The sequence below is a fragment of the Lycium barbarum genome, chromosome 6, assembly GCF_019175385.1.
Source record: "Lycium barbarum isolate Lr01 chromosome 6, ASM1917538v2, whole genome shotgun sequence".
Lineage (NCBI taxonomy): Eukaryota > Viridiplantae > Streptophyta > Magnoliopsida > Solanales > Solanaceae > Lycium > Lycium barbarum.
The window spans coordinates 115545389-115563768 of record NC_083342.1 but is presented as its reverse complement, the minus strand read 5'-3'; the positions used below and the strand labels follow the sequence as shown (position 1 = coordinate 115563768).

Here is an 18380-nt window from a genome sequence, read left to right as displayed (position 1 = left end):
GTTCCGCCTTATGGGCATACTTTTAGTTATGTCTTTGGGGCACACTTTTTAGTTAAGGCATAACTAAATATATATATATATATGCTTCAAGGCAAAGTCTGCCGGAGGGGCAGACTTTTAGTTAAACACAACTCAAAGTCTGCCCCCTCCGGCAGACTTCTAGTTAAACACAACTAAAAGTCTGCCGGAGGGGGCATAGCAAAATTTAAACTTTGCCTTATAAGGCAAACTTTTAGTTATGCCTTAAGGAAAACTTACGCCTTATGGGGCATACTTTTAGTTATGTTTTATGGGGCACACTTTTAGTTAAGGCATTACTAAAAGTTTACCTTGAAAAGTTAAAAATAAATACATATATATGCTTCAAGGCAAAGTCTGCCCCCTCCGACAGACTTTTAGTTAAACATGACTAAAAGTCTGCCAGAGGGGGCATAGCGAAATTTAAACTCTGCTTTGCAATTTTTTTTAAAATTTTTGACTGAGCGGGGGTTCGAACCCGGAACCTATGGGTTTTAGCCGAAGGGCAAAATTTAAAGACCACAAATATGAGGGGCAAAATTTAAATACCACCCCAAAAAAGGGCAATTCTGCGAATTGCCCGCTTATCTAAAGCAACTTATAAGCTGAAAATAGCTTATAAGCCAAACAACTTATAAGCTAAAATAAATAAATTGGGATAGCCTAACTTATTTTTTTTTTGACTTATAAGCTGTTTTAGATAAATTAAGTCAAATTGGCCCAATTATTTTTTTGAGCTTATTTTAAGCACAAAATGACTTTAAGCTGACCAGCCAAACATTAAAAAAAACTTATAAACAACCTATAAGCCAATCCAAACGGGCTCTTAGACTATCCCAATATTTTTTTTTTTTTTTTTAGCTTATAAGCTTGAACAGTTCAGAGGCATAGGCCATCCAAAAGGCTCTATATTTTGAAAGACCAAAATAAACCTATAATTTTGATTAAAAACAATCATATTTTAGTTTCAAGAAAGTAGAGAAGGAGCCATGGGCGATCTACTCTCATGGCTTCTTTCCTTCTTCCTTCTCGTCGCTGTTCTCGCCATAGTTCTCTACCAGGTTAATATAAATATCATTTTGCATTTACCCTTTTCTCTATTTTAATTAATATTCCCTATTTGATAAATCCTTTTGCTTTTAAAGTTTTTGAAATTGGATAGGATGATAATTTTGTTCTTTGAAGCTTCTAGAAAGGGGAAAATGTAATGGGAAGTATTTTTCACTGATTTATGGGTACAGTATGCGGTGATGAAAGTCCAAATTTAACTTATGGACTTGCAAATTATCTAGAGCTATACTCCTTATATTACTATAGTTGTTTATGTCTCCAAGTATTAATGGTGTAATTCTAACTCGTTTGTGTGTTTAACCAATTAAACTTTTGTTACTATTTTTCAGTATTTGATTTATTAGAGCCAGGGTAGCCAATGGCAAAGGCATGAATTTCACCGAGGGGTGTCAAAATATAAAAAAATAGACACACGTGAAAAATAAGGGGAGCCGACATACTATACACTGTACATAAAACTAAAAATTTGACCTAGCTGAACAGTGTAATTTTCCAGCAAAAGGTTGTCAATTGACAGCCCCTAGCATAAGGTGGCTCGAGCCACTGGGAAAAGGCTGAGAACTTGACTATACTAAAATTGCTTTTACAATCAACTGTCCAAATAAAGGCTTTCCAAATTAGATTTGCCATTGAATAATCTCTGTGCTGTGGTCATAGCATTCATTGTCGTCGAAAAGGTTCAACAATCTTCCTTTTTGTGGGAGCATCTATTGAATTTCAGTTTTCTTCTGAACTAAGACTTGAATGAGCCGTTATTACTTATTATTAGTAATTCAAATTGGCACCAAAAAGGGTGATTGATTATGTTGGATTTCTAGTATCACAGAATTGCCATAAACGCCCACCACATTCTTTTACGTGTTTTCTGAATACTTCATGTTTGCTTCTCTTTCTACAATCATTGAATTGACCAGGAAAGGAATTCTGAAAATCAATGAATAACCAATCAGTTCTGAGGTTTCTGCTACAAGTGTCAATAGTACTTGCCGAAAACATATGTATCGGATACATAAGCGTCATACTGATTTTGCCTAATTTAACTGCAGTGTAAAGAGTCCCTTACTATAATTAACATTACGACTTTATTGTCAAATAAATAAACTGAAAGATCCTCGGACCGTATTTTTTTTTTTTGAAGAGAGGGTAACATGAGAAGCTTAAAAAGGCATGTCAATCAAGAAAATCGCATTACGACTTAATGAGTTTTTTCTTTCTTTTCATGGATGATGATGGTGTAAGTTAGATTTGTAGCTCTTCTGGTCTTATCTTCTTGTATCAATTGACCTGGAAATCGATATGCGACTAATATGTCTAGTTGAATCTACCGGTCAAAGTTCCTGGGCAAGATGTTGTTAACCTTGAATCATTAGCTGCTCACATTTTTCTACCCAGTGCTTTCCTTTCTATTGTTCTTTTCTGTTCATAATTTTTAGGGACAGTAAATATAGCGCTTGGATTTATTTACTGCAGGTCATGTCCTTGGCGGACCTTGAAAGTGATTATGTCAACCCTTATGATTCAGCATCCGAGATTAACAGACTTGTGGTTCCAGAATTTATTCTTCAAGGAGCACTATGCTTCCTACATCTTGTGATGGGTCATTGGTTAATGTGTCTGATCTGTCTCCCGTACTTATATTATGATGTCAAAGTGTAAGTATTTTAAATAAAGTATGTTGGACTGCTAACCTCTTCCTGCTGTTTTTTGTCAATGGCATCACAAAATGGTCTGACAAAAGATGTTAACCTTTTGATTAGCTATACTGATCGTCGCCACTTGCTAGATGTAACTGAGATTTTCAATCAGCTACCATGGGAAAAAAAGATTCGTTTGTATAAGCTTGGATACCTCGGGATAGTCCTCGTCTTTTCTATAATCTGGTATGGTGTCAATGACGAGCTGTTCCTGTGGTTTTTTTTCTTTCTATTTTTGTACAAGCTGTTACCCTTTTTTAGCTACTTGCAAACCTAATTTTCCTCATCTGTTTGTCTAATTCTGTATGTGATTATAGTATGATCTGGAGCATTGTGGCCGAATGAAGAATGCGGAATTGCTGATCTCACCGAGGTTTTCTAGTTCCCTCTCTGTTGTATAGCATTTGCAAAGAAAAAGATGGACATCAACTTGGTGTGTTTCCTTCAACCTGTCCAACATGTCTATCTTTCTCTTCATATAACTAGTAATTGGCTCTCACAAGAGCTCTTCCTCTTCAAGTTCTCTTAGTTGCTTTTAAATTTTTTGTTTGTAGATGTAATATATCCTCATATCTTCAACTAGTATTTTGGTTTCACGTGAGATCATTTTAGATTTTAACTTTTTACTGTGCAAAAGATGGAGTATAGTTACCTCTTCAAACCAGACGCATTCACTTTTCCAGACTCTCATTGACACTTCCTAAAATAAAAAATGATATGGTGGCTCTACTTGTCCTTCAACTTCTTTTTTTCCTTTGTCTTGGTGTAAAGTTTCCAACTATTGTTAACCATGCTACATAAACACAGAAGAAATGTTCTTAACTCATATAATGATGTTTTATGTGAATCGTAGGTACTACTGCAGATGCATATTTTCTGGAACTCATGATGGATGAGCTTTAAGTCATGGTCTAGATTTTTGTACTTGTATTAGGCAAGTTTCAAACTTTCATCTGTATCATTATGCAACAAGTGATGGAACACTTTTCTAAATAAGCTATTTCTTTACATGCAAAGCAAGTATACTTCAAATCTTTCTAAATCAAATTATTGATTCTATTAAGTAACTTTTACTTGATCCCTTGAATTACCTGTTCAAATGGTGCTCAGTTTCTGTCAGAATATTTTTGGAGTTAAAGTTCCTTGGGACAGTTTAGTTTTTATTTGGTCATGTTCGGTCGCATACTATGGGATAGTGTTGGACCAAAATGGTTTCCTTGTCCTCTGTTTGAAGCACAAGAGAATGAACAAAATTATTAGAGCTCTAATTCTCTCACTTGCATTAGTATAAATAATTGATTCTTAGGAAAGCTAGTTAGCCTATGCCATTAGGCCTTTGACTTATGGTAAATCTGGCATTTGCTCTAAGCACGACCTGCTTTATAGTTATGGATCAAATTACAAATTTCTAATTGTCCAAAAGAAGGGTATCCTTCCGACACATCTATCCTAACTGTTGCAACAATGATCAAGTAATTGTACAAATGTACTTGGACCTTGCCAATCAGTTGCAAATCAGGATAAATCGCAATTTATGCAAAGCTAGTTTTTGTTGCGCATGCTCATTGTTGCTATGTTACCCCTCCAATTACACTTTATCCAGCGAAAGTATCACCCAACCAATTACATCTCTTAGAGCCGAAGAACTATTTTTTATTTTTCCTTAGATGCCTTAACAGTTAACACTCCAATCATAACATTTAATAGCTTATTAGTGGATGACTTAGAACCTACCAAAAGAAACATGGGAGAAAAACAGACCGTTTAGCCATTTAGGATTTTATTATTTATGTCTTGAGCTGCTAACTTGATTAAGATGTATTACATTTTTTTATTTTTCCATTTCTGGGAGCTACACTTGTAAAGGACCTTTTGGCAATTTTGGGAACTACAATTATAAAGGACCTAATCATCTGCGGCATTAACCTGTGGAGTTATTTTCTAAATCCTTTTTTCTACTTTCTCTCAGGTTCTCTATGAACTGATGGAAGTGAGATACTTTGGTCACTTGTATGTTGGAGCTGGCCTTGTGTGTGTTTTCTCAGTAATGAGCCATTTTTTCTGACAATGATGGTGATTGGATGGCCTAGAGAATTAATCATCTAAGGAAATAACTGGTTGTCTTCAACTTGGGAAAACATATTGACATAGATTATTACTACTATTACTAGCACTATTATTATCTTTATCTTTTATTACTACTATTACTAGCACTGTTATTATCTTTATCTTTCTTTTATTTTTAGTAAAATAAAGTAATTTTTTATTACTTAGATAAGATCTTATTATTAGTTCGAAATAGTCTTTTCAATAGTACCTACTGGTACTCTTTTCTTTTCATTCTTCTCTTCATTAGACTATTAGAGAAAAGGCTTAATGCGTATGCGGCCCCCTAAACTTGTCTCTTTTTTTCATTTTGGCATCTCAATTAAGTGTTGTTTCTATTGAATTCTTGAACTCGTCCTCAAGTGTATCTATTAAACCCCTTAAATTTGATTTTTATTAGAAGCAGAAATTAAACTGGGAAAATGAACGTAGAATATTTTAGACACATGATAAGCTATTTTTTAGGTCATGGATGTGTCGATTTTGCTCTTCCACTGCTATCTTAATTAATAGCTACTCTTTTTTCTCCTCTCAATTGATGCTAATCTTAATTAAAAGATAGCATAATTAAATTAGATCATATATTAACATGTTGCTACATTGAAGATGGAATACTATGTAAGTCGAATTGTATTTGATAGACACACTTGAAAACGAGTTCAGGGGTTCAGTAGCAATAACACTTAGTTGAGATGCTAAAATGGAAAAAAGGAGCAAGTTTAGGAAGCCGCATATGGATTAAGCCTAGAAAAAACTACCAACTGATACTGTCTAGAACATAAACAAGTTCAACCTGAAGCTCAAGTCATATAAGCTTTGATAAAACTTGGGCTTAATATCAATTTGGCTTGATAGTTTAAATGAACTCAGGATTCAATTTAAGCTTAAGTTAAAAACTTATTATACATTTTCAATAGTTCCTACACGTTTCCATTTTAGCACAATATTAGAGGCTTAGAGCCTTTCAGAATAATACAGAATTTGAGATACAAGATATTTCCGAAACTACCCAAAAGAGTCTCAATTTGGGTGTAACTACGAACCTTAAACTTTTAACCAAACGTGTTAAATGTAAAGCACTCAGTTCCCTACAACTAAGAATCTGCAACTACACCATAATCATAGATGCTCTTCGGCTGAAATAACAGATTCTATCCTAACACAAGTTATACTATTCAGGTACCACGTGTGAAGAGCTTCAGAATCTGGGAATGAATTCATGTGAGTTAGATTACTCTCCCTGCAACGATATGTTAATATCTGTAGCAGACTTTCTTGAATCTTGAACAGCTGGCATAGCAGCCCAGTGATTTGGTTGAATGGAAGAAGACATAACATTTTGAGTTCCAGCTCCAGGAACATTTACAGTGTGGGCGTTGGAACTTCTAGGCTCCATATTAGAGCTATGGGGCGCAGCAGGAGAGACCGTTGCATAAGCTAGTGCCTTGGGTTCTGCTTTCTGTTTCTTTGGCTTGGCGACCTCTTGGTGGTTGCTTGGTAGAAAACTGCCCACTACAACCTAGTATATATTGAAAGAGCAAAGAACTTGAGCAGAAATTTTTTGTATAAATATGTCATCCCAAATATTAGAATTCTTGTATAAATATGTCATCCCAAATAGGTTACCTGGACAGGACTAGCAGCTATCAACAGTCCTGCAAGTGTACCTCCGACAACACGACCATCAGGACTTGCCAAAGAAATGCTCATTCCTCCAGTTCTGCTAGTACGAGAACCCCCAAACTCTGTTGGAGTAAAGGATCCAGACAAAGAAAGGATTTCAAATCGACCCTACACAACAATAATAGCAAAGGGATTTTTATTACTCATCAAACAATGGAGGGCACCAAGCAGGAATGAAACTTTCGTTTCTTTTCCTAATGCACTAACTACGCCTCAATCACCAACAAGTTAACGGCGGGATTCTCAATATCCATTCAGCTTCATTTATGCACGTTCTATTCCGCTACTCAATAATTTGTCTCTCGACAATTTGGACACAATGAGATATTCTTGCAAAATTTAACTTCTTTTGTCTTATCATTTTTATCCTACCTAGTATCTATTAAGTTCCTTTTCTTTTCACCCATTTGACTGGCGTTTCTTTCAATTCAAACATATTTCTTATGAAACTTAAAGAAACTGAAATAAGTAAGTGGAGTAAATTATTGAAGTAAAGCATATATTCTGCATAAACTAAGATTATTTGCAGTAGACTATTGAAGTAAATTATAATTTATCTACATAAGCTAAGATTTTCTAGGAAGGCCGGCTCAGCATATCTAATGAGACACGTAGGACATTTGTTGGAAAAGAGAAGAAAAATACGGACCCTTCCTTGTAAAACATGCATCCATCTCTAGTACGATAAGTTCTACTGGAATTGCAGTACATATATTTCAATTCTATTATCGACAAAGTTCAAAGAAGGGTGGGCCGTTGATAAAGAAAATTAATAACCACCACGATTGTGATGCAAATAGTAATTGAATGTTGAACACTCAAATGACCAACCTCATAAGTCAAAGTTCCCCCTGATGAATTTGGCTGCCGTAGAGTAACATTTGATATCAACCCAACAGCAGAAATAATGCAAATAGCTCGAGGTCCTTGCTGAGAAAATGAGATTATCTTCATGGTAACATCCTAAACAACCAACGAAAGAGTAAATATTTTTCTGATTTGGAGTAGTATCAGAGAAAATAAACTACAGAGAAGAAGAGGACGGTGTTGACAAGTCCTGGTTAGGAATTCTAATTACAAAAGACAACTCTAGTTGCATGGAAAAGGTTAATGCATAAAGCATAACGTATATGCTTAGAACGTAATACTCCCATAGATATGCAGAAACTGGCTTATTAGAACCGCGAAGACGGTTGCTCCAATTGTAGTAGTTCTTGAAGAACATCCTACCGATTATAAATGTAAGTAATCACCCATGGATAGACGAAAAGGATCACTCCTTTATATTGAAGTACCGAAAATTTGTCAAATATTTTTTGCAGCGAAGCTAAAGTAGCTAGAGCATTAACGATGCTAAGTAACTAAGTTTAAAAGTGGATGGAAGGCACATGTGATCTAATCATACACCTACGTCACAGACATGCAGAATTTCTAAGTAAGCTAGAAAGAGATTAATTACTAAAACCTTGATGTTGAGTTTGATTCAAGAAAAAACTGTGTAGCTGTAGTTAAGGTAGGAAGGTAGGCATGTAGCTTTCGAATCAGATGAATCAAGTCATAAGTTGACGGTTAAGCCACAAGGCTTTGGTCTACTGGTAAGAGCCCAACGCCTCATGTGCTGGTTTGGCGCACTCACATTTTGAACCATGCCACAAACAAAAGTCTGGTATTTAAGTGGAGAAGGGTAAAGGGCCACACCCATTATCCACTGAGTTTCGAACTGTGTCCCATTGGCCCTCCGAGATTTCTCGGTTATTTAAAAGCATAAGTTGACTGTGAGGGTATAGTAACATGCAGGAATCGATTTTCTTAGTTCATCAACTCGTAAAAAGAATAACTGCATGAACAACAATATCCAGTTTGAGAATTCACATAATTTTTTATGAGTTAGAAAATTCACATCATTTTCGAGTACTTAAATTTCTTGTTGAACAACAAAGCCTTAATTTTTTTTTTTTTTAAACTGGTAAAGTTACAACTAAGCCTTTATTATGCTAGCTATATGTGTCAATCACTCCCTCTCCCCCTCCCTCCAAACCCTTGGTCACATAGCTGAACACAGATGGTAGCTACAGAAGCAGAACTGCTAATGCCAATGTGTGGACAATCAGTCCTCTACTCAGTAATGTGAAATCTCCTAGATTAGAACAGAAATACTGGTACTGTTGGTTGCTCAATTTAAATTGAGGCTAGAGGTCAGGTAAGTCTTCAATTATTACTGCAGCCAGTATCCTGGATCACTTTACTTTTTTGTTTGCTTGATTTCCTTCCTTAAGCAGAACTCTTTTATAACCAAAAACTGAAATTAATACAAACTAAGAGTTGTTCACATTATTTTAACCTTGGCCTGGTAGTTCTTTAATAATCAATCTATTTCTAACTCCTTCCACCAATTATCTTAGACATATTCAAATTTGACTTGCTACAACAACAACATTATTTTTTCTATAAGATAATGGATACAACAACAACAACCATAACATACCCAGTGTGATCCTACAAGTGGGGTTTGGGGAGGGTAGGATGTACGCAAACCTTACCTCTGCCTTTGAGGGGCAGAGGCTGTTTCCAAAAGACCCTCGGCCCAATGATTTTTTTATCTTGAAAAATTTCTTTTGACTAGTTAAAGAGAATCATCTAAATTGAAATAGCAGGATTACTAGGGTAAGTTGGTGATGATTTTGCCTTTGCATTTGAATGTTCGCGTGTCCTACCAATACCTCTTAAAGAATATTATGGACTTACTGTCATCTACTCACTGGTCATTGGTTATTGTTGGGACACTTCATCAATTCTGTGCAGTTCATCCTTGAATTTGTCATTAATGATAGTGCAATAATTTTGTTTGATCCTCAATATTGGATTTGGGATGTAAAGACAATGCTGAGTATGAGAACATGTTATTAAATTTTCCAGGTAACTATCTCTGACTCGGAAAAACAAATCAGACGTATTAGACTTTCCCTTAAATTACCCAACCCCAACCAGAAAGCCAGCTGTTAACTCTACAGCAACGAAGTTGAGGTTAGCTTTGCAAGTTATGACTTCGAAGGGAGTTTCCCATCCCAAAAAGAATGAAATATAGTTCATCAGTAAACATCCACATGAGATAGAAGGAAAGGCAGCAATATCCACAAGGAAAGACAAATAAAAGCTTTTCTATATGTTAAAGAAATGCCTTGTTCAACCAAGCATACCTCACCAGCTTCAACTGTAATCATGTGTGGCAAAAAGTTGCCACCTGTGGAACATGAAATCCATTCACCTACACAAGATGAGATCCAGGTGATTAGTTACAAGAATTGCATTGCTATTTGGAAGCATATCAGTAAAGGGTAAGCAATCAATACGGAAAAAGAATAATTAGCGTCCAAAAAGATCTTTGATTCAACAAGGCTACTTAAGTTCTCCTGCCAAGATTTTATTCAAAAAAAAGTTCTCCTGTTAAGATTCACCCTTACTACATGCAACCAAAGCAGAAATGCAAAAAAAATAAACTTTTTGATATTTTCCTACTAACCAAAGAGTACCTTAAAAAAACTAATCGAGTAATTAAAAAAAACACGGATTATATGTTTTTTCTTTGCATCAAGAACAAGGGTAAAACTAAGCATCAAGATCACGGTCCCTGTTCCGCACATATCTACCATAGATCTGTTTGTCACAGAAGGGCCATACAAATCCTGTCCTCTTGATCAACTAATGCTAAATCAATCACTAGTAGTTTATAAAAGCAAGTTTCATAATCTTCATTTGGCAAAATGTAGATCAAGCCAGGAAAAGAAGAAAATAGAAGCTACAGTGAATCACCTACCATCATGAATTCAGACAAAAATGGTCCCCCAGGAACTACAATAATTAGCACTAACTTGCCAAATGGACAAATCCAAGTCCCAGGTCTCCACAAGGCACAAGTTTCCACAGGGAATTGTTTTAACTTCATTAGTGTAAAAAACCCAGCAGTACTCCATATCCTAATTATTTCAACCTGCTCATATCAACTAAAAATTCCAAGATTCCAGGTCCCTACTAAAAACACATCACTACTACACACTAAAGCCAGAGACATAAACTTTCTACATTACCTAAATTTTCAGCCCCCACTTTGTTGCGAGGCTTCTTCTCCGACGCCGGACGGGCAACACTCACTTTCTCCGACAAGTAGTTGCTGGAGGTTGGTGGTGCCGACGCCGAAATAGGCATAGGTGAAAGTGTCCTTGCCACTGCCCCATCAGGCCCATACTTCCTAGGCCTGCCCCTTTTCTTCTTCTCTGAGGTCATTGGAATGCCAGTACCTAATGCAGGTGTAATCACCTGTGATGTTCCAGCTGCCACTGGAGTAGATTCAGTTCTTGATGCCATATGATAGTTTGATGGAGCTTCTGGAGCTATCACTGTTACTCCAGAATTCATACCTTCCCTTGACTCCATTTTTGCAAAAGATTTTAATGCTTTGCAACTGTTAAAAAAAAGTAAAAGAAGTGAGCTTTCTTACATTTGGTTTAGTGGAGACTCAGTTTGAAATCAGAATTAACAAGTACATTGAACAATCTACACAAGATTACATCCTTGTACCACACAAATAACAAGCACATTTCAAGAAACACTCACACACAAAAAAAAAAAAAAAGCCTCAAAGAACAAACTATAGAAAGAAAGAAACAACTGTTTTTCCTTTTTGTTTTCTTTTCTTGTTGAAAACACAAGATGGGAATTCAACATTTTTTACTTTATGAAAAACCAAGGAAAAAAAAAAAAGGAAAGGAAAGAACAACATGAAGAGATAATATAATAGCAAAATAGGACTTTTGGAAAACCAACATTTTCTGAACCTTTAATTTTGTATTGACAAAAATCAAGACTTGAATTAGAAATAACCAAAGTACAGACCAGAAAGAATGTTCTTGCTGCTTTTAAAGATCAGACCAAACTAATGTTTAAACAAAAAAGCCAAGAGATTTTTAAAACTCAAAGCTTGCAACTTGCAAGAAAACTAACAAGAAATATAGTAACTGGTCTTAGAAAACAGATTTAATAAAGACAAGAGTGAGAGTACTGGAGTTTGACTTACACTGTTGTATAATATCTAAAGCTCCGTAAAACTGCCTTCACAGATTAAAATTTTACAAGAAATAAATGGTTAAAACCAAAAGATATTAAAACTTAAAAAATTTCTCTTTTGGTGGTTTTAAGATGAAATAAATGGCTGTTTCCCAGCAAGAGAACCAGTTTTCAGGTGGGCAAAATCAGTTCACTTTAGAACTTCAAGACAACATGTAAAACCAAAAAGTGGAAAGCAAATTTCTGAATACAATGCAAATTCACAAGGAAAAAACAAGGCAACTTATATTTTTTCCATTTTAGTAAGCAATAAACTACACTCTCCGTCCGGCGCCCACATTACATAAATCATGTTCCAAAATTAAGGTAGAATTATTTTTTTTATTTTTTTACTTTTAATATTAATTTTTTTTTTAAAATAATCAATACCGATTAAAATGTAATTATTTGGAGAGAGATAAGACTAATGTAGTAAAAATATAGTTTTATTTATGAGTTCTTAAAAGGCGCCAAAGGGAGAAAGTGAACCACTATATACTTACTCTATCCCATAATAAGTGTCACTTTAGCAAAAAACATGCATATTAAGAAATTAAAGTTTACCAAATTACCCTATATAATAAAAATAAATTACTTTTATATTGTGATTAGAGCATGCACAAGAAGTAAACCTTTTGACATTGGAAATTCAACAATACCAAGTTATTATGTGGCTTTTCCAATCAATATTTAGATGTTACTTTATTGTCTAAGGATAGAATTGAAAAAAATCAGTCAATTTATTTATTAATTTTTTAAAATGACACTTATTATAGAATAAAATAATTTGACTAAAGTGATATTTATTATGAGACCGAGAGAGTATTAGTTTTTATAAGACGTGTAAATGAGAAAGTGTACAAATAATGTGAGACGGAGGGAGTATTAATTGCACTAGAACGAAAAAAAAATGAAATATGATTAAGATGAATTTCAAGTCCGACTAAAGAAATTAAAAAATCCCTCATATGATTATTGGCTAAGGGTATTTTGGTAAAATGTTGGTATGTTTGGGTAATATGGGGAAAAAGATAAAGTTTCTTTTTGAAAATTGGATTAAATTTTGTACAAGCTAAAGCTGAAAAAGTGAAGTAGGGGACCAAAAGGTTGTCAGGGCGGTCAACCTTTTTCTTGCAGCTGACCTACTCTTTGTCCTTTTTTTCAAGGAAATGGTATATGTGAGATGTTAAATTTATGCCCCTGAAGTGTTTGATTAATTACTAAATGCTGCCACTAATATTTGAGTAGTTGATTAATCTCCAATTTGAATAGACATTAAAGTAATTGCAATTTTCTGTATTAACTCTTTTCGTGAAAGTAGCAATCCTTTACCGTACACAAAATTTAATGAATAAATAGACGTTTGATATATGAGTAAATATTTATTTCCTCAGTCTCAAAATATTTGTCGTATTTTTTATTTACATGCCCCTTAAGAAAGCATTTATAAGGGTAACATTTTGACTATTTTATCCTATTAACATATTTCATGTAATTTCTCTTCAATAAATATCTACTCCATCAATGGTGAGAACCTCTTAAATGTTACTAATTAATTCAAGGGTAAACTGAGAAAAAACTACTTGATTTTGTCTTGATGAAATAAAATGACAAATATTTTGTATTTTTAGTAAGGAAGACAAATATTTTGAAACGGAGGGAGTATGAAGTATTAAATTAATCTTACTATTAAAAATTAAAGAGGAGGTGATGATGTTTTCATAGTCTCCTGCCAAATAAAAAGGTAAACTTTGATATTAAATGGGTCCTAACTAATTTTTCAATATGAATAAAATGAGAAGGGAATAACAATATCAGCACAATTCTGTCTTTATTTATCTTGGAGGAAGTGAATTTCTCACTCGTGGGAGACATGCAATCGGATCCACCAAATTATTTTCTTAAATATGGTCATCCATATGAAAACAACGAAAAAATTTGCATTTCTTTATTTGCAGCTTTTATGTTTTAACTTCTGTACTGTTAGATTACAAAGATTTTTCTTGCACTTGACAAAGATGTCCAAATTTACCTTTCAATTCTACGTGACATAACAATTTACCTTTCAATAAAATCTTGAAAGAAGCTCAACTCCAACTCTTTACCTTTCTAACAAATACTCACACGCACCTATCACCCTATAAAGTACAACATAGTGAATATAATTAATATAGGTAGTATTGAAAATGACATTAATTGAATAAAAAAAAATACTCGTGCATAGGTTTGTCAAACTTGTAAAAAAGTAAAGTTGACGACGCAATTATTTACGTTGTATTAAATGTAAAATTGTAAAAATTTACTAAAACATAGTACTAAAGAATGAGATAATAAAAATTACACCAACAAGTAAAATCTAATATTTGTTATATACTTTATTGTTTAGAACGATATGTCAACAAATGGATGTCGATGATATTGCTATTTCATGTACTTCTAAAAAATCCCTATAAAATCCGCAGTATATTTTTCAGAAATATGTAAATGAGAAAAGAATTAGTTACATCTCGTGTAAAGAGGGTGGGCCATTTGTAGCAATATTGTCTTAGATTTATTTAGATATAAATTAATGCAAGAGCAATAATTCTCTTAAAATTGTGGTAGTACTCAATTGCATAGATTTTGCGAATCCAATTCATAGTGGCTTAATGCATAAATTACGCGCTACATGACAATTTCTAATATTGGATCGAAAATCAAAAAATTTAAACCCAATAGTCAATGGAACTTTAATTCTTTCCTCATAGTAGTTTACATTTTTTTTAAACCCTATATCAACTTTGAGTCACGGGTTCAATCAAGAATGACTTTTTAATAGAATATAGGATAGATTTTTACCAATGTCTTAAGAGGCAAAGTTCAAGAGGTCAAATTTTGTAAATCTACAAAAGCATTTAAATAGATAGATTATTTAAAAGTTAATTATCAATAATTCACAGATTGAGATTAGTAATTTCGAATGTAATATTTAACTTATATAAATTGATAATTCTAAATAATTTTATATTATTAGTATAATTTAACATGTTAAATGTATTACATTATCTTATTTTTCATATAAAGGATTACTTTTATTATAGACAAGTGGAGTATTTGTAATTAGCTTTTGTGAAAGCTTGTGCTCGTGTCTCAATGCCTATATTGTGAGATCACTTCTGTCAAATCGGGCCTAACCAGCTCCTTTATTACTGGGCGATTTACAATAATAATTTTACTCTATAAAGAATGGCCTTGAAATTTTGTTTACTAAAAAAAAATCATTCGCTTAAGAAAGTTCATTAGGCATGGCCATTAGACATAAGTTATGGGGTTAAATTAGTTTTGCTTATTAGGGAGGAGTTCGGATATTTCAATCAGTCAGAAATAATAAACCAGCTCAATTAATTACAAATTCTATTTCATATGCAAAAAGTTGCATGTGTTGCTATGTTTTCACTAGTCATGACAAATGAGCAAGATTTAATACTATTCAATCTACATATTATGTTAAGTTAATTACAAATTGTGATGTATTGATAAAAATTGCATGTATTATTTAATTATTTAGATCTTTTTCCTCCACCTTACGGAAAGTCATTCTTATAACATATAAAATAATTTTCAATACATATTTATTCGAAGTGTATGTTGCTAAAACTATTGCTAGAAAAACATAGTTAAATTTGATCATGATATATTTTATATTAAATAAGCCAGTCAATACAAGTGAAAACCCAATAAGTATCACATTACATTATCTTCAATTTGTAAACTACTAAAATGTCACAAATTTATGCCTTATAGGCAAAACTAACTCATGCGCACATTAGAACTAGAACTCATATGTCGTGGGGAAGTTGAGTGCATTTTTAAAGATTTTATTAAGCGAGAACAAACACTCAAGACCACCCTTAATGATATCATATTTACGCAATTTTATGCTTATTACTTATCACTGTTTTCCCAAAATCAAACTAAAATATTTTATATGGACTAATAAACAGCCCAAGTTAAGGTTTTTCAAAGGTGTTTCCTCATTAAGTCAAACATATGACTGTATTCTAAAATTGTGTTCAATTATTTTTTGCAAACTTATTTTTTGAGTCACAAGCGCAAGCTAAAATCCAAATAAGATACTGAGGTAGGAACAAATCAAAAAGGAAAAAGGGGCATTGGCGGGACCTTTGAGGCAAGTCATGGCCCAGCTTCGATATGTTGCTGAAATATGAGTCTCCTTCCTTCATTAGTCAAAAGCCAAAATTATTGTCTTTTTGCTGTTGAAAACAATAAATCGGTTGGTGAAAGAAATTCATATTTTGGGCATCTGTGGGGTCCGAAGATAGACATAACAATTTCCAACTAAGAGCATGTTTGGATGGGCTTATGCTTATAAGCTCTTTGCAAACAACTTATAAGTTAAAAAAAAAAAATTGGATAGTCTAACTTATATTTTTTGACTTATAAGTTGTTTCAGCTTATAAGTTGCATTAGATAAGTTAAGTCAAATGGGCCCAATTATTTTTTTGAGCTTATTTTAAGCACAAAATGACTTTAAGCTGGCCAGTCAAACACTCAAAAAAGCTGAAAACAGCTTATAAACCAATCCAAACGGGCTCTAAGCCACAAAAAGTATATTCGGGCCCGTTTTTCCATAAATACCAAAAACTTTTTCACTTTTTTTGAAATTTTTGAAGTTGGAGTTGGAGTTGTGTTTGACCATAGTTTTTGGTGAAATATAGTGTAAAAAAGTTTAAAAAATTTGAAAAACGAGTTTTTCTTGTTTTCAGTATTCCAGAATACAACTCCGGAAAAAAGTGAATAATTTTTATGGCCAAACGCTAAAAATAAAAAAAGTGAAAAAAATTTCCGGAAAAAGTGAATAATTTTTATGGCCAAACGCCCACTCATTTAGCGCCGCTCAATATTTCCCTGTTTGAATTTACGTAAACCTATTTAAGTGAATATGAAGTTTAAGATTTTTTTTTTAAATTATAGGATTTTAAGTATATTATAATATTTGTGTGATTATAAAGACTTCTCATCAAATGTAAACAAAAAGAAGCTTAAATTAAATTATTTCTAAATTTAAAAAGTTAGTCCCTTCTGATAAAAAAGAGTGTCCACTTAGCCATTTTTTTGGATAAAAAAGAGCGTCCACTTATCAAATCAAAAAATAATTAATCTTATTTTTTCAGATTTGCCTTATTAAGTGCTATGTGATCAAATCCCAATATTTATTTAATTAGAGTCAGTTTAGTGAAATTATATCTATTTTTCTAGGAGTTAGTATTTTCTTAAGGGGTGTGCAAATGGCTAAGTGGACATTCTTTTTGATCCGGAAGGAGTATATGTTTTTTAAAACAAACTAAAAGGAAATAAGTTCACAAAATCGAAACGAATGGAGAAGTAGTTTTATGTGAGAGAGAAACTACTTATTACTACTATATATAAGTGAGGATAGTGAATTTTTGTAGTCCTCACATCCTCACAACACTAATAAGATGCTTACATGTGACTTTTTTTATTGACTTTTTCTTGCATATTTTTATTTTTTATTTTTTGTTCTCATTCATTTTTTTTGAGACCACTCCACATGGATTTTGATAATACCAACTTTTTGTAGTTCTCAAATGAATTTATTTTATCTCTTTACGCCTAATTGAAGTTTTTATGACTTTATGAATCCTCAAACATTTTGGTAAATTATGATAAATTTAGGGATTTTTTTTATGTTACTAAAAATAATGATGTCATGGAAAAGATTATAGTGGACCCCACAAATCATATTATAGTGGACCCCACAAATCATACTCATATATATTTGAGTCTTTTGAGGAAATATTATTAAACTTGTTTTAAAATATATTTTTCCTTAAAAATTTATTATAGACACGTAAAGAACTATCCTATCATTCAAATTCTATCTTAATGTAGGCTTAATAATTGAATTAAAATATTATTCTTATAATACTATTTAGTATTTGTTGATGTTGTTTACTAATTATCATTTGCTATTTTCAATTTTTATTCGTCTGGTTAGACGTAAAGTTATTTTATTTTCTCCTGTAATTTTGTGTCGTACATGCTGGGAAAATAAATAATTAACAAAGATTTCACTTAAAGTAGAATCAAGTTTAAAATTAAAATAATAATTACATATAAACTTATATTAATGTTAAATACTTTTAAAATGTAAATTATAGTCCTTTCGTTTCAATCGAAAATTGAACTTCAAAGTACAATAATAATTAATCAAATTTTACATACGCACACTTTTAACTAGAGCTGTCAATATGGGCTTGGCCCGCGAGACCGACCCAACCCAACCCTTTATTTAAGTAGGGTTGGGCTAAGATTTCTTTGGCTCATATAGAAGTGAGGCTCAAAAGCCCAGCCTCTTTGGGCCCGCCGGCCTCAAGGGTTGGGCTGGGTCAGCCCTTGAGGCTAAAAAAGAATAATAAATAAATAAACATTTAAAAAATATATAAGTAAATTAATCAAAAAGATAAAAGGTAATGAGAAAAAAGAATGTACTTACTACTAAGTAGTAATTAGAAACTGGAGTAATACTTTTTAGTCTTAATTTATATTATGTTTAATTTCTTTTGAACGTGATCTGAATTAGTGATTAAAAATAATAATTTATATTTATTCTCTTGATATGGATTTGCGCAAGAATGAGTGGTAGAAGATTATATTTCATATTGCAAAAGTTTTGTCACACCCCAA

The 18380-nt window shown here is 32.9% G+C and overlaps 2 protein-coding genes across 11 annotated transcripts; one reads left to right on the top strand and one right to left on the bottom strand.

Moving 5' to 3' along the window:
• The first annotated feature begins 930 nt into the window (after window positions 1–930).
• Window positions 931–6105, top strand: LOC132645698 (protein cornichon homolog 4-like). 9 transcript variants are annotated; one of them, XR_009584164.1, is made up of 6 exons: window positions 931–1079; window positions 2560–2741; window positions 2847–2969; window positions 3101–3156; window positions 3637–3717; window positions 6069–6105. XR_009584164.1 is itself a non-coding variant. In XM_060362839.1 (5 exons), the coding sequence occupies exons 1-4, from the start codon at window positions 1008–1010 to the stop codon at window positions 3126–3128; spliced, it is 405 nt and encodes a 134-aa protein (XP_060218822.1). In that variant the 5' UTR covers window positions 931–1007; the 3' UTR covers window positions 3129–3156; window positions 4753–4971. The 9 variants fall into 9 exon arrangements, 3 of the variants coding, with proteins under 3 accessions (XP_060218822.1, XP_060218823.1, XP_060218820.1); XR_009584161.1 differs by lacking the exon at window positions 3637–3717 and adding an exon at window positions 4753–4900 and having other exon boundaries at window positions 3101–3216; XR_009584163.1 differs by lacking the exon at window positions 6069–6105 and adding an exon at window positions 4753–4971.
• Window positions 5774–11952, bottom strand: LOC132645697 (AT-hook motif nuclear-localized protein 1-like). Of its 2 annotated transcripts, none has more exons than XM_060362835.1 (6): window positions 11644–11952; window positions 10658–11031; window positions 9770–9837; window positions 7404–7535; window positions 6516–6680; window positions 5774–6408 (listed from the first exon to the last, which is right to left on the bottom strand). In XM_060362835.1, the coding sequence occupies exons 2-6, from the start codon at window positions 11001–11003 to the stop codon at window positions 6121–6123; spliced, it is 999 nt and encodes a 332-aa protein (XP_060218818.1). In that variant the 5' UTR covers window positions 11004–11031; window positions 11644–11952; the 3' UTR covers window positions 5774–6120. The 2 variants fall into 2 exon arrangements, with proteins under 2 accessions (XP_060218818.1, XP_060218819.1); XM_060362836.1 differs by lacking the exon at window positions 11644–11952 and adding an exon at window positions 11463–11610.
• Between the last annotated feature and the right edge of the window lie 6428 nt (window positions 11953–18380).